Raw genomic sequence first — 14,925 nt, forward strand, 5'->3', positions numbered from 1 at the left:
ACTTTATTATGATGCTGCGTGTCAATATTTGAAGAAATTACACGCAATTTTCTGAACCAAATGTTAGTAGTTTATGTATTTGTTGCCAAGTATGTCAGCGCACAGGAGCCAAACAAAGCTGTCGTTTGTTTGACAGTTTTCCTGAAACTTTAGTCCTTATACATAATTTATCTGATCCCCAATATCAAACACATAAATAACCAGGTTCTGGAAAAGAATACTGCCTCCAATGGCCAAAAGGAGGAGAAAGGCGATGGAGAACCATTTTCCTGAGCTGGAGTACCAGTGTATCAGCCGATGGAGCTAACTGGTGAAAAATTGGGTATAAACTAGATGAGAACCTGTCTTTGCTTGCAAAAGCCCGTAGCCTGTTTATGGAGGCTCAAGGAGACTTGACCTGCCAAATGCTGGTCCAGAAGAGGAGGTAGATGGTAGCGTTGCCACCAAAGGTCTGAGTTCTCTCTGGCACGCTCGACATTGGCTCCATAACTTTTCTCCGGAGCAATCTACAGATTCCAGCTATGACAGGAGGAGGCTGTCAAGCTGGCAGAAGCGTTTCAAACCCTGCCTGTGTGCTGGAATTTCACTGCAACAGAGCCCTTGTCAGGGCATGGTTAGATTTTGATGAACCGGCAAATTCTGATGAATTTTTCCAATGTTTTAGTTTTCAGCTCTCGGTCTTATTCAATAATCCTGCTGTGCTGGAATCTGTTCCCTTTTATAACCTTCTGAATGCTGTTATGCCTAAATCCCGTCTAATCCGCTGTGTTTGTTGCCATAATAATGCTGATGCGAAACAAATGTTCCGTGCCATTGGCAGGAGAACGTCGAAGGCGAAAACTGTGATCTCTGTAAACCAGGGTTCTACAATCTGCAAGAACGGAATCCTCAGGGCTGCACGGAGTGTTTCTGCTTTGGGGTGTCTGACGTCTGTGACAGCCTAACATGGCCCATCAGTCAGGTATTTGTTTGGTCCATGACCTCATTCCTGGGCAGCTGCAAAATGTCCCACACTCCTTAGATGCACGCACGAGTTAACTCCATGTTCTGGCACGTGTCTCCTTCCAGAGGAACGGGTCTTCGGTGTCCTCAGCGTGACATCCCAGTGCAGGCTGTGGCCCCAGTGCCTTGCAGCAATACTAGAGACACTGGGTGGTGGAGAGTGCGATAAGGCGCTGGAGAAGTTCCCCCATTTTGTGTGCCAATAAAAAAGGAGGAAAACGCATCAAATAGCCTCAAATTCTAAGATACTTGTATAAAACTCGGTGAGAACAAGAGTTCTCTCATCTTGCTCCCTCTTCTGGGACTCTGGATTTAACTTTACTCCAGCTCAGCCCCATCTATAAATGAGGACAATAGAGCTCAAAGCCCTCGAGGTTCTCTGATTCTGTCCTAGGGAATTACGTAGGTATAAAGATAGTTTTATTGGGAGGATGGAAATTGCACCCGTTATATTTTTGTTCCTGTCTAATGGAGAGGTGGAGACACTCCTAGTCCGAAGTCGTGTATGTGCATGTATTGGGTGTCAGACTGGCCTAACAGAAGTGTTACAGAACCACCAGTTTGAGTGATCTCAGGGGAGGGGTTAAGTTCATTGACTGCTTTTGCAGTGGCACAAGGCCCGACTCCATGAATATTCCCGTCCTTTCTTGCAGGTATCAGACATGGCTGGATGGCTTGTTACTGACCTGTACGATTCAAGGAGCGTGCAACCTCAGCGAAGCCCATTTGATGGACCCCGTCAAATAAGTATCAACAACAGTGAGGCTGTGAAAGTGCTGAAACATACTTATTACTGGTCAGCGCCTGAGACCTATCTAGGAAATAAAGTAAGTCCTCAGCTCGAGTCAAAACTCCATCTCTGTCTTAACATATCTATCTCTGCTCTTCAAATCACGGTGTTCTTGGCCAGACATTCTCAGCACGCTCTTCTTGCGCTTTAAGCTCATTCATCTCCCCACTTCCTTCTCTGCCTATCCTTGATAGAAGATACTCTCCTTTTTTTTTCTCTTGGCTGTTACTATCTTGCATGCTCACATTCCCATCCTCTTGACTCCTATCTCAAAGCTCCCACCCTTCACACCTTGTCCAATACTGTAGACAGGACCATTAAATTCCGCTTGCCTGCCTCTTAGCCATCACCCTTTTTGCATTTACTAGCTTCCGACCAGCTAGTCCTTAATTTTTGCCTTGGTTGCTACCTAAAGCTCTAGGTCTTCTGTTTTTGGCAGCAGAATTGCAGATTGGTTGAGGTTGGAAGGGACTTCTGGAGGGCATCTTGCCCCACGTCCCTGCTTGAGCGGGGTCACCTAGAGCAGGTTGCTTCAGAGTATCTCCAAGGATGGAGACTCCCCAGCCCCCCTGGGCAACCTGTGCCAGTGCTCCATCACCCTCACAGAAAAAAGTGTTTCCTGATGTTCAGAGGGACCCTCCTGTGTTTCAGTGTGTGCCCATTGCCTCTGGTCCTGCCACTGGGCACCACTGGGAAGAGCCTGGCTCCTCTTTGCCTCCTCCCTTCAGCTGTTTGTGCACATGGATGAGATTTCCCTGAGCCTTCTCTAGGCTGGACCGTCCTGGTTCTCTGTTTCTTCATATGAAAGATGCTTCAAGCACTTAACCATCTTTGTGGACCTTTGGGCTCTTTCCAGGATCTCTGTCTCTCTTGTACTGGGAAGCCCAGAACGTGAGCTGTGGCCTCACCAGTGCTGAGTAGAGGGGACTTTGGAACTTTAATTCTTTTTGGTCTGGTCTCTTTGCCCACACAGCCCCTTGACGTAGCTCACAGCATGTTAAATTTTCCCTGGGAAGTGGTATTTATAAGTCAGGTGCTCCTGTAATTTGGACATTGTGATGTCCCACGTAGCTTCTTTGGGGTGGTTGGATGTTAAGTGTGTCATTAAGACTTTGCTTTTTGTTATTTCAGCTCACAGCTTTTGGTGGAGACTTGAAGTACACGGTGTCGTACGACATTCCAATGGAGAGTGTGGACAGTGATATAGTATCGAGTGTGGATGTCATCATTCAGGTGGACTTTTTTCAGATTGTTATAATTCAAACGTTATTAGGAAACTATGATGGGTTTAAAAAAAGGAAAATAAAATATTTCCATAGTAGTAATTCTCTGACTTTCAATTTCAGGGTAACGGGCAGACATTGAGTACAAGAGCAGCGGGCTTGTCCTTACAGCCCTATGAGGAATACTCGAACGTGGTGAGGCTTGTGGCGGAGAATTTCATCGACTTCAACACAAAAAAAGCTATAGACCGGGACAGGTTGATGACTGTTCTGGTAAATGTGACCCATCTTCTGATCAGGGCCACCTACAACATTGCCAAAAAAGCTGTGTACAGGTGAGAGAGAAAAGAGTCAAGTTAATCCATATACTGCTATCATTTTTGTGCATGTGAAGCACTCCTCATAGTGGCAGGATTCTTACAGCTTTATGTTAATTTCTAGGGGAAAAAACCCCATTTTTTAATTGAATTATCTCAAGTCCAGTTTTGTCCCCAAAAGGTACCTGACAGAGAAGTGTTGTGTTCTGCAATACTGCAAAAAAAGTCTTACTACACTGACCGCTTTGTTAGACTCAAAACAAACTCGCAACAGTGTCCTCGTTTTGGGATGTGGCAAGTTAATCCGTCACTGATGGCTGTAATGTCTCCAGTGTCTGTTTGTAGACATTACTGAAGCTTGTCTTGAAGGGAGAGGAGCAACAGGAGAACTGGGCTGGAATGGATTAACGGGTCATTCCATAGCCTCAAGTCAGCTGTGACAGCATCTGCATCAGATGTCACTGTTCTACCTGTTCTCCAAGAGGCACGGGGAATAAAGTCTTGTCTCTCTCCAGGGAATCAGTTCCAGGGCTTTGTCATTTATTCTCTGAATTCCTTTAGCCTCACCAATAGCCTTTTCCCTCCTTCCCTCCTTCGGCAGCATTTCAAGTCAATACCATTGGACTTGATCCCAAATTGCCTTCGTGCCCTTGCCCAGCCGGGCTGGTTCCTCAGCTGTGGCTGCCAGGAAGCAGCACTCAGCAGTGGTACTCCCCCAGAAGCAAACTATCCTCTTCCAAATCAAGTGTGGGGCAACAGATGATGGGATGTTTTCATGCTTGGTTCTAGGCTGGACTCTGTGACCCTGGATACTGCAAGTGTAAATGTTATAGATCTTTCCTCAGCGCCAGATGTGGAATCCTGCGAATGTCCTCAAGGTTACACGGGAATGTCCTGTGAGGTAACTTCTTACCGTGTTTTCTGTGGGTGGAGTTTTCACTTGGCTGGAAGGATCTCGGCTCTGAAGGCTGCCTTTAATTATGCTGCCATGACCACTTATGTTCCGGGGTGAACTGCTCTCTATGATACCGTTCACGATGCTGTAGGTATTTTCTTCCGCCATGTTAAATGGTGTTTTCAAGAAGAAATCTACTTGGTGGCGCTAAGAGATGATGACACACTTTAGAACATCACTGTTGTGGAGGGAGCAGCTGTAAAAGCTCTGTTTTGAGCTTACCTTACTAAGAGCACTTTCCCTGCATCTCAGTCGTGTCCAGTTTATTTCTGGTTTTTGTCATGAGGTTTCTGGAGGCAATGAGGAATCTGAGCAGGGAGGAACGCTGCCCTTTGGAAGGTCCCACAAGGGTTGAATGTGTCGTGCGAGACGCTGCTTTATGTAGCTGCGAACCGAGCACCATCTGCGGAATAGCAGGAATTATTTTGACAAATAATTTCAGTACAAAGCCTGGTGCTGTAGCATCCTTGATGATTCTGCAGAGGAGGTAGAACATCTGTTCTTTATTGTCCCGTAATAAAGAACTTCACATGTTCAACCGTGCCAAACTTCTCTGATTCGCCTCCGGAGGACAAAGGGCTGAATGGTAGTTTTATGGAGTTAGTTCTTACTCCCTTCAATCCAGTGCAAGTAAACAACCTCCAGAAAAGAGCTGCAGAGGCATCAATAGAGCTGAAAGAGCATTCAGTTTGCACAGCGTGAATGAGTCAGATGGTGGGTGGGCAGAAACGGGCTCCTTGAAAACGTCTTAGCGTGTACTTGGAGCACTTGTACCTTTACTGCTATTTGTCCCCCTCGTTTCTCCTCAGTCCTGCCTCCCTGGGTACTACCGTGTGGACGGAATCCTCTTTGGAGGGATTTGTCAACCCTGCAAGTGCAACGGGCACGCGAGCGAGTGTGACGTTCATGGCGTTTGCTTTGTGAGTCGCCCTGCAACGGGCTGAGTTCTGAGCATCTGCCTGGGCTTAGGAGGGCGGTTTGGCTGTGGCAGACAAGTTTGCAGTGTACATAGATTTCAATCTATGGGCATCAAGGGTTTATTTTCTTGCTTTTCATTGTTCACCTCAGAATATGTTCAGGGGGCTCCATTAGTGCCTAAAGGGTTTGTTTCAGTTTATCGTTTCAAATGGGGAATAGTCAGAACTAAAATAAAAATGTCACCATATACTGGCTGAAAAAAATCTTAGCTCTGCTGCAGGCAACAACAGAGCTTTTCCTGAAGGGCACAAAATGAAGCGGTGTTGTAGGTGAAATCTGTCTTGGAAGTAACGTGGCTGGTTTCATGGTATCAAGTATATTCTAAATTAGAATTTACTGTTAACTCCAAAAAAACCCCACTTGTTTTCTCCGTTATCCTGCATGTGGACTCCTGCAGAGATCCCTCAGGAGCTGGAAAACTAGCAAGACTAAATATAACTTTTTTCCCCATGACTCACAGGCTTGTCAGCACAACACGACAGGACCTTTCTGTGACCAGTGCTTGCCTGGCTTCTATGGAAGCCCGTCCCAAGGAACGCCGGAGGACTGCCAGCCCTGCGCGTGCCCTCTGAGCTCTGCTGCAAACAAGTAAGCTGCTTGTGGGAGATTTTCTTCTGCATCTTCAGCAGAGTCAGAAGGGGAGGTAAAGAGAAAAATGCCATGAAATCTGAAGGAGGGAGAGGAGGATGCGTTTTCTCCCTCTTGGTTTGAGTGTGTCTCATAGAAATGTTGTCTGCATGGAAAAACAAACGTACAGACTAAGCTAAGACAGGCTGAGGGATCCGGTGCAATTTGTACGTGAGGGTTGAAAGTGATACTGGGACCCAGCCTTGAACTCGGCAGCAAAATCACAGTTATGGCCCATGTTGTTTTCAGCAGAAGGACAGAGGTGCTGCATGGAAATAGAGGAGCTCGGTGCAGAAACCAGACAGTTGGTAGAGAGAGGGCCAGGCTTTAGGGAGCTTTAACTTCTTCCTGCTCTTTAAAAGGTAGAAGCTTCAAGAAGAGCTTTTGAAAATGCTAACGTGACATACTGTAATGTTTAAAGCATTGATGTTAATCCAGAAGAACTTGCAAGTACATGTTTGTACGGACAGGTGGATGGGCTTGGTGGCTGTTGAGTGTTCGCAGAGGTCTCGTGATTCTGTGTGTTGATACTGACTGCCACCAATCTCACTGACAGCTTCAGTCCCACTTGCCAGCTGACTGAAGGAGGAGGGATCCTCTGTGACAAATGTCTTCGAGGCTATGCTGGCTCTCAGTGTGAGAGGTACGTACCGACCCTACCGTTGGGTAAAACATCTGTCATTGCCATCACTAACATTTTCTTGTCCTACCTGCCTTGAATTGTTCACACCACATGGATGCAACATTCCTTATAAAATTTTCTGTCCCATCTTGCCTTTGCATGTAATGTAGCGACACTTCAGCTAAAAATTTAATACAAAATCCCATGGGTGGGGAACGTGTTTGGTACCACCCCATTCCAGCTGATAAAGGTTTTGATGTCCGGTGCAGGTGTGATACTGGTTACTATGGAAATCCACTCGTACCTGGACAATCGTGTGCTCCGTGCGAATGCAACGGCAATGTGGACCCTCACGAAGACGGCCACTGCGACACCTTCACCGGGCAATGCCTGAAGTGTCTGGGGAACACAGCAGGCCACCACTGTGAGAAATGTGCTGCTGGGTATTACGGGGATGCAGTGGTTGAGAAAAGCTGTCGTGGTAAGCCGTTACGATTACCCTCGATTTAAAGCACACGGAATAGATGGGGAGATCATGCACCTTTGCTGAGAGAATGAACCTGCTCAATCCCAAGCTGGAGGGGACCTCTGGGGCTCACCCAGTCCAAACCCCTGCTAGAGCAGGGTCACCAGAGCAGGTGCCCAGGGGGGCGTCCAGGCGGGTTTGGGATCTCTCTAGAGATGGGGAGTCGCAACTTCCAGTTGTCAGTTGGCAAGAGCAGGTTGAAGATGATGGGACTGAGGAAGGCATGTTTTATGGTGGAGTCTGACACTTCATATGCCTGAAGATTATTGGCTTCCTTCACACTGTCCCTGCAGTGACCTGCTGGAGGTGTTTCCCACTTCTGAGTGTTACATACAGGGCTAGAAGAAAAAGTTCTCTAAGGTATCTATTTCAGAGTTCAGTTCTAATCTTTTAGCCCAAATGTGTCGTACGGGTATTACTACATATGGGGTATAAAGAGGTGAAACACGCGTTATGTACCAACTTTGAAATTCTGCATGTAGTCAGACACTAATGACTTCTTTAATCTGGTTTCTTTTTGTCTAAACACAAGCCTGTGCCTGCCATGGGAATGGCTCCCGTTCGAGTACTTGTCATCCTGAGACAGGTGTCTGTCACTGCAGACCAAATGTGGTTGGAGAACGGTGTGATAAGTGCTTGGTAAGCAAATATTTACCTGTTCCTACGATCTACATTTCTGTTTGTCGTCTTATTCCTGTTTTTCTATAGAGTCACAGAATTATTTAGGTTGGAAGAGACCTTTCGGGTCACCGAGTCCCCCCGTTCCCCCAGCACTACCAGGTCCCCACTGATCCCTGTCCCTCAGCACCACCTCGACACAAGGGCTGGGAAACCCCTCCAGGGATGGGGACTCCACCACTGCCCTGGGCAGCCTGGGCCAATGTATCACCACCATCTCTGTAAAGAAATTATTCCTAATATCCAACCTCAACCTCCCCTGGTGCAACTTGAGGCTGTTTCCTCCCATCCTGTTGCTTGCTCCTGGGGAGAAGAGACCAACCCCCACCTCACTACAACCTCCTGTCAGGGAGTTGTCGAGAGCGACAAGGTCTCCCTTTGCCCCTCTGTAGATACGGATTAGAGCAGGTACAGTGAGTAGCAGCAAATATATTCAGGGGAGAGAGGACCTGCTGCTGGAGTGGAGACCGCAGGTTTGTCTGCACAGGCTTTTGTGGTTGCAGGACTCTCTGCCCTCCTCTCTGTGGATGTGTAGCTATGTCCTTGACTCAGCACCCTTCTGCATTAGGGCTGTTGTGGCCAGCGCTGCCCTCCCTGACAGCGAGCAGTCATGTTGGCTTGTCAAAAAGCCAAACCCGGCGCTGCTAACAGAGCTGAGGGGACCTTAGCGCTGTGCTTCTGCAAAAGGGGTGGGAATAGCGGAAGAATGTGGTTGGTGATAATAAACACATGATGGCTGAACGCCAAGAAGGGATTCAGCGAAAAGGCAGGGCTGCTGTAAGAACAAGTAGATATTCACTGGTGATACAAACCAGCAGCTTGCAGCTTCTACTAAGTGTGGAAGTGCCTCAGGGACCAGAGCAGGGGATCCGTGCCCAGCGAGGGTGGATGCCTCCCAGTCCCCGTGTCCCGCAGGTCACTGCTCTGCTCGGTTCCGCCTCCATTCATGTTCCCAGACATCTGTGCCTGCTCAGCACAGCCCCCCTACCTCGGGGACGTCTTTAAAAGATGGGTTAACATCCGAGGGGATCTTCAAGTCTCACTGGTGATTTCAAGGAGGAAGTAATTGTGTGTGTCATGTTCTTTTCAAAAAACGTATGAAATACAGCTCTGATGTATTTACTTCCCCTCCAACAGAGTGGTTATTATGGGCTGCTGACTGGGCTTGGCTGCATTCCCTGCAACTGCAGTAAGTTTGGCTCAGTCTCCGAGGACTGTGACCATCAGGGCCAGTGCCACTGTGTACCAGGAGTGGCTGGAGAAAAGTGTGATCGTTGTGCTCACGGCTTCCACACATTCCAGGACGGGGGCTGCACACGTAAGCTCTAATCCCTGACCCTCTCAGGGTTTGTCTGTCTGGCATTTCTTTTGGCAATGTATTTGATGTGAAACTTTGGCAAAGGTCAGGGGGTTTTTTGTGACTACATAGAAAAATCTCCTAATACTCTGATTAATCCAGGGAATAAACCAGTTCTTTGCTTGTTGCGTGGCTCCTTGGAAAAGGTGGGCACTATGAAATAGCGACTCATAAAGGTGGCATGAAAAAAATACTTTGTCCTCAATAGCTCCTTTGTCTCTTTTTTCCTTTACAAAACCCTTCAGTCCATCAGAATAGAAAATTCTTCTACAATTAAAAGAGCTGCTACCCTTACAGATTTTTATCTCGGTTTTTCAATCAGTTCTTTATATTTTGCACTTTAAGTTGTTGATGACTAGTTTGTCATCACCTGGGTGTGTACAGTTTTTATTCACAATACAGAGGAAAATGTTAATCCAAATGGAGGACATACCATCAGAAAACCTAAGTTTATCACGTAAACAAGACGCCCTTTTCAGCACAGTGTAGCTAAAGCAGTGCCTACCTCTTCTCTCACCCAACAAACAATCTCTTTCATGCTTCAAATAGTGCAGTAATCTGAAATCTGCAGCGACATTGTGAGAGGATTATGTTTTGGCACGTACATTCTGAGTCTTTACTAAGAGTCAAAGATCTCTGTGGTACCTTTAACCACTTCAGTCTTGAAAATTTTGTGGACTTCAAAACAATTAATGAAACCAGTTTTGTGAGCTTCTGCTTTTCAGGAAGAGTAGTATTGCATTTCTAAAACAGACAAGTGCTTCCTGCAGCAGTGAGTTATCATAAAAATAGTTACTGCCCCGATTGTTCGATAAGCAATTCGCAGACCCCCAGACCGGTGGGGCTGGCTGGGAGCTCTGGGGCTCACCCAGCCCAACCCCCTGCCAGAGCAGGGTCACCAGAGCAGGTGCCCAGGGTGGCGTCCAGGCGGGTTTGGGATCTCTCCAGAGCAGGAGACTCCACCACCTCTCTGGGCAGCCGGGGCCAGGGCTCCTCACCCGCACAGCAAAGAAGTGTCTCCTCATGGTCAGCTGGAATTTCCCGGGTTCCAATTTGTGCCTGTTTCCTTGTCCTATCACTGGGCACCACTGGGCAGAGTCTGGCCCCTCCTCCTGGCCCCCTTTAACTCTTGATCCCATTGAGGAGGTCCCCTCTCAGGCTGCTCTTCTCCAGATGCCCCACCCTCCTGACCCACCTACCCCCCCCCTCCCCCCCTCAGATACCAATAAGCATTGATCAGATCCTTGGTAAGACACTTGGAAAGTACTAACTGCTGACATTCATCCCTTCACCTGCCTGAGAACATTATCAAGTCTCCTGATGAGTTTTGTAACTCTATCATAGATACTTTTTTCCTACAGATTTGCTCTTCTCCGCAGCAGTTTTGGCTGCCTTTGCTGATCCCCTGTGGAAACGCAGTCCTACTTTTGAAACCACCCAACAGGCCATGTCACAAAGCAACGATGGGCTTTCCATAACAGGACAAAATGTCCCTGTGGTCCTAACCTGTTCCTCAGTGATTAGGGGTGGCAGGGAGCTCCTGGTGGAATGGATAAGCTGTACTGCCTGGTTAAAAGCAAGATGAGCAGTGGTCTGGGAGTTTCTTCTCTGTGGCTAAAGCAAGGATGAAGTGAATCACTCAGATCTATTTCTCTTGCAGCCTGTGACTGTGCTCATACTCAGAACAACTGCAATGCTGATTCTGGCCAATGCATTTGTCCCGCTCACACTCAGGGACCAAAATGTGAACTCTGTGAAGAAAATCACTGGGGACTTTCTCCTGAACTTGGCTGTAAGGTATGGCAGGCTGTTAAAACCAGTTCACCTTATACCAGTGTCACAACTGGACTCTGGAGAACCTCAATCTCTCTTCTCTGTCTCAAAGAGTTAGTGCAACATGCTCATGTTAAAAAAAAAAAAATCGGATTGTAGAGTGTTTACTGAGAAACCTTCTAAGAAAACTGACTTTGAAAATACTGATCAGAGTATTTTCAGAGTTCTGGATAGATGCACAGGTAATTTTGAAGAGTCTATTCTAACTTCTTTTTGCTTAAATTGTGGTGCTCAGCCAGATTGATAGCAACAGTTGGCAACAAGGAACATAGTTTCTGTGCTAACCAGGAGTGACGATATTATGGTTTTTAAGAACAATGAAGTCTAACTTGTCTTAAACCACTGCAAGCTTTTTCTGAATATTTAAAATTAAAAAGGTCTGAGGTAGTTAATGCTTCATGATTGGAAAACTGACACCCCCCATTATCTCAGCCTAATATTTATGATTAAGCAGTGAAATGCCACCCTAGTGCTGATCTAGCCGTTTATGCAACGAGGTTCATGCAGTAAATTCCTGACAGATAGGGCATCAGACCAATTTTTATCTCAAACGCTGAGGTTTTTTTTAAGAAGCCTTTCATGAATTTAATAGGTGGTTTCATGGAGAAACCACAAATACAGTCAGCTTGACAAGGTCTGTCATACGCGGTGAGGACTTGACAAGCACAAGCATCAGCCAAATTGTTTTCTTTTCTCTCTGAGTTTTTAGAGTAAGGGTGATAAAATAGTCCCATAATATCTGTTCGGAGTTCACTGTCATAGTGATTTATAGCAGCTTGGCAGCTGGTCTTCAAACCACTGCTCTGTCAGCTCCTGTCATTCGTACCTCGTGTTCTGCAAATACAATGTGCTGGTCCCTCTGCCTTTCCCTTAACGTTCGTGTCGTGGGGCAGCTCCACAGCCCTTGCCAATGATCACGTTTAAATATGTAGCTGCTCATTTATGCTAAACAAATAGCAGTCGTTTTGGTTGCAGCATCATGGTAATTCATGTGAGTTACTCTAGTTTGTACCTTAGTCCTTGTCTTTATCACAGAGATAGAGGTTGAAGTACGTGTCGATTATTTCGGTTATTATGGTTCTTACAATAGGATTTGATGTTCAGAGCTGTAGAACTTGAATGGTATCTGGGAGCCAAAGCTGTCCGCTTGTTTGATCATAAAGTGTGTTAGACCAGGCAGTAAAAACTGCTCGGTACAAAGAGTACTAGTGGTGACAGCAAGCTTGTGGAGAATGCTCAAGGTGATGCTAACGGATGTTGTGGGTCTTTGTGTAGTGCTGTACAAGGTAGGGCCTTTCAGCTCAAGGATGGTGAGGATGGAAGACTCAGGGAAGATCTCACACTCAGGTGATGGTAGACAGAAGGTACTTTTTGCCTGCGCTGTTAGAAATAACCACAGAGCAACACTCGACTTGTTTGACCCCAGATGCGAAGGTTAGATGCAGTCTGCTTCAAAACAGAACTGTTTGTACTGCCAGGCTCCTGCTGGTGATGGCATAGCGAAGGACGGGCTCTGCCAGGGAGCAGCGTGCTTCTGGGACGGAGCTGCAGCACGCACACGGTTTCCCACCTTTGGGTGCAGTGACATTCTTGGGTCCTCATCAAAGAGTAAATGAAGTTTGAGCAAGTTGTAGACCCTGTTAATGCTGCTTGAAATATTTTTTAAAATGTCAGTATTATGATTTTTCTTTCATATTTGTAAAATTATTGTACTTACAGGTTTCTTTCACCCCACACTTACGTAACATGATTGGGATTTACTTGCACTCATTACACAGAATTTTAGATGAAGTCTTTGGGAATTTTTTTCTGGAAAGTTTCCTTCGACTCTTTTGATTCCCAGCTCTATTTTGGGAATCAACAAATCTTCTTACTTGTTGCCACCCACGGTTTACTGGGAATGCAGTTCTTAGCTCAAACGCAAACCAAACAACCCCATTTCCATGTGTAAGTTCTTCTCTTCTATTGTCGAATAGTACCTGTGGGCAAACGGTGAGTTCTAGGGGCCGCTGGAGTCTGCTGTGCTGTTCTTTCTCAAGACATGCGGTTTATGAACGTTTCTTCTTTTCACCGAAGGCTTGCAACTGCAGCAGCACCGGCTCAACCCACCTCCAGTGTGACGTACAGACGGGCCAATGCCAGTGCAAAGCTGAGTTTGGAGGAGCAGACTGCTCGAGGTGTGCGTTAGGCTACAGGGACTACCCGGACTGTGTTGCCTGTGACTGTGATTTGGGTGGAACCAAAGCGGAGACGTGTGACGATGCCAAAGGAGTTTGTGGTTGTGAGGAGGAAACCGGCATCTGTACCTGCAAGGTACTGAAGGGGCCTGGGACAGCCCTCGGGCTTTCGGGCCATTTGTTACGCAAGTCACGGAGGGTTCAGGAAGGGGTTAAAAGAGGGTCAGGATCAAGACCCACCGTATGCCCTAATCACAAAACGTCCTTTCTTCAGGACTTGGCCTGTTTCACGACTGGTCTCCCTGCAGTCCAGTCCTAAATCCAAACCGGTTGTTTTTGCCCTGCAGGATCCATGTGTTTATCCAGGGTGTCTGTAACCACGTGATTCTTGCAGTACCTGGAGTCCTCTTTTTCACGGATTAGTGCTGGAAGGTGGAAATGAATGAGGGGGCACTTGTCCTGCTTTCCTGTGGCTCCTAGAGTTGTTTGCTTCCTTTTGAACAGGACAAAGCACTGGCCAGGAGTTCTGGGACAACAGTTTTGTTAAATATGAGGATGGTGCTAGGGACTTCAGTGTCACTATTTGTATGATGTCAATGCCTGCTGATATCCAGAACAATGCCCTATAAACCACTTTTAATGTACAATTTTCACGTGTTTCATTTATCCCACTTGCCTCTTTCTACGTTGCATTTCACCTTGCAAATAATTCCCATAATAAGAGTTCGTAATTCGTATATATTATTTCTTAGTTGCTATTTAAAAGTGATTTTTTTTTTTCTCAGTTCATGCAGAACATTGGAGAAGAACCAGCTGAAGTAGGTTACAGTATTCGATGCCTTGAGCAATGGAAAAAATGACATACCGGTGTGTTTCCTCCTGACACGGTTTTGTTAGGCTTGAGAAGAGCGCGTTGGTTCAGACAATTCAGCCTGCTCTTCTGAAAATCCGAGTGATGATGATAGGAAGGAACCAACAAATGCAAAATGGGGAATCTCAACCTTTTTTGAGATGTGATTATGTAGCAAGTTCAGACATGTTTCCTATGCTACGACCAGAGGCAGAGCCTGAGGACAACTCATGTATAGTGAAACTGGAATTGACATTCTTGTATAAAAAAAGAAACACGAGATACAGAAATTAGTAGTATGGATTTCTCCTAAAAGATGAAGTCTGGTCTTGAAAGACTGAGCAGCTTCTTCAGCTTTGAGAGCTCATTTTCCAGATGGGTGCAGGAAAAAAAAGATGTAGTTTACATAGCAATAATTTTTTTCTTCCAAAAAGAACTATCTTTCCTGCAGCTGGCAAAGAAACTCAAGTGTGCCTCTGGTTTTTTATTTCCTCCAGGAAAATGTCTTTGGTCTCCAGTGCAGCGAGTGTAAACCTGGAACCTTTGCTCTGTCCGCTGCCACTGCCCTAGGCTGTACTCCCTGCTTCTGCTTCGGGATGAGCACGGTTTGCTCGGAACTAGAAGGTCATGTGAGAATCCCGGTAAGTAAAGTGACAGAAACACCCAGACACAGCTAGGTGTCACACGGTGTGCCTGCGTGTGGCAGAACAAAGGAAACAAGCAAATGGTTTAATGTTTCTTGTCTTTTAAAAAGTCTCTTTAAAAACTAAATATCAAACGTGTTTTGCCAGTTTTTTGATTTGGGCATTTGTTACTCTAAGATGTGAACTATTGACTATCTCAAAGCACCCAGAACTGGTGCCAGTATATTACATCTGTTTTGGGTTTGTTGAGCCTGCAGCAGAGGAGGCTGCGGGGAGCCCTGAGTGCAGCCTGTCAGTGCTGCAAGGGGCTGTGCGAGAGCTGGGGAGGGGCTGTTCAGCACGGGGC

At 46.4% G+C, this 14,925-nt stretch overlaps 1 protein-coding gene across 1 annotated transcript in view; it reads left to right on the forward strand.

Annotated features, from left to right (window-relative positions):
- LAMA1 (laminin, alpha 1) overlaps nt 1-14,925 on the forward strand; it is a 64,235-nt gene that overhangs the window by 15,189 nt on the left and 34,121 nt on the right. Inside the window, exons 10-23 of the mRNA XM_010141828.1 lie at nt 821-961; nt 1,656-1,829; nt 2,924-3,025; nt 3,139-3,350; nt 4,122-4,233; nt 5,097-5,207; nt 5,726-5,853; nt 6,449-6,535; nt 6,784-6,995; nt 7,573-7,679; nt 8,856-9,036; nt 10,736-10,872; nt 12,985-13,221; nt 14,433-14,576. Of these exons, the coding sequence (XP_010140130.1) occupies nt 821-961; nt 1,656-1,829; nt 2,924-3,025; nt 3,139-3,350; nt 4,122-4,233; nt 5,097-5,207; nt 5,726-5,853; nt 6,449-6,535; nt 6,784-6,995; nt 7,573-7,679; nt 8,856-9,036; nt 10,736-10,872; nt 12,985-13,221; nt 14,433-14,576 (2,085 nt within the window). The remainder of the gene's footprint in view (nt 1-820; nt 962-1,655; nt 1,830-2,923; nt 3,026-3,138; nt 3,351-4,121; nt 4,234-5,096; nt 5,208-5,725; nt 5,854-6,448; nt 6,536-6,783; nt 6,996-7,572; nt 7,680-8,855; nt 9,037-10,735; nt 10,873-12,984; nt 13,222-14,432; nt 14,577-14,925) is intronic.

Source organism: Buceros rhinoceros, unplaced genomic scaffold (assembly GCF_000710305.1).
Source record: "Buceros rhinoceros silvestris isolate BGI_N320 unplaced genomic scaffold, ASM71030v1 scaffold2648, whole genome shotgun sequence".
Taxonomy (NCBI): domain Eukaryota; kingdom Metazoa; phylum Chordata; class Aves; order Bucerotiformes; family Bucerotidae; genus Buceros; species Buceros rhinoceros.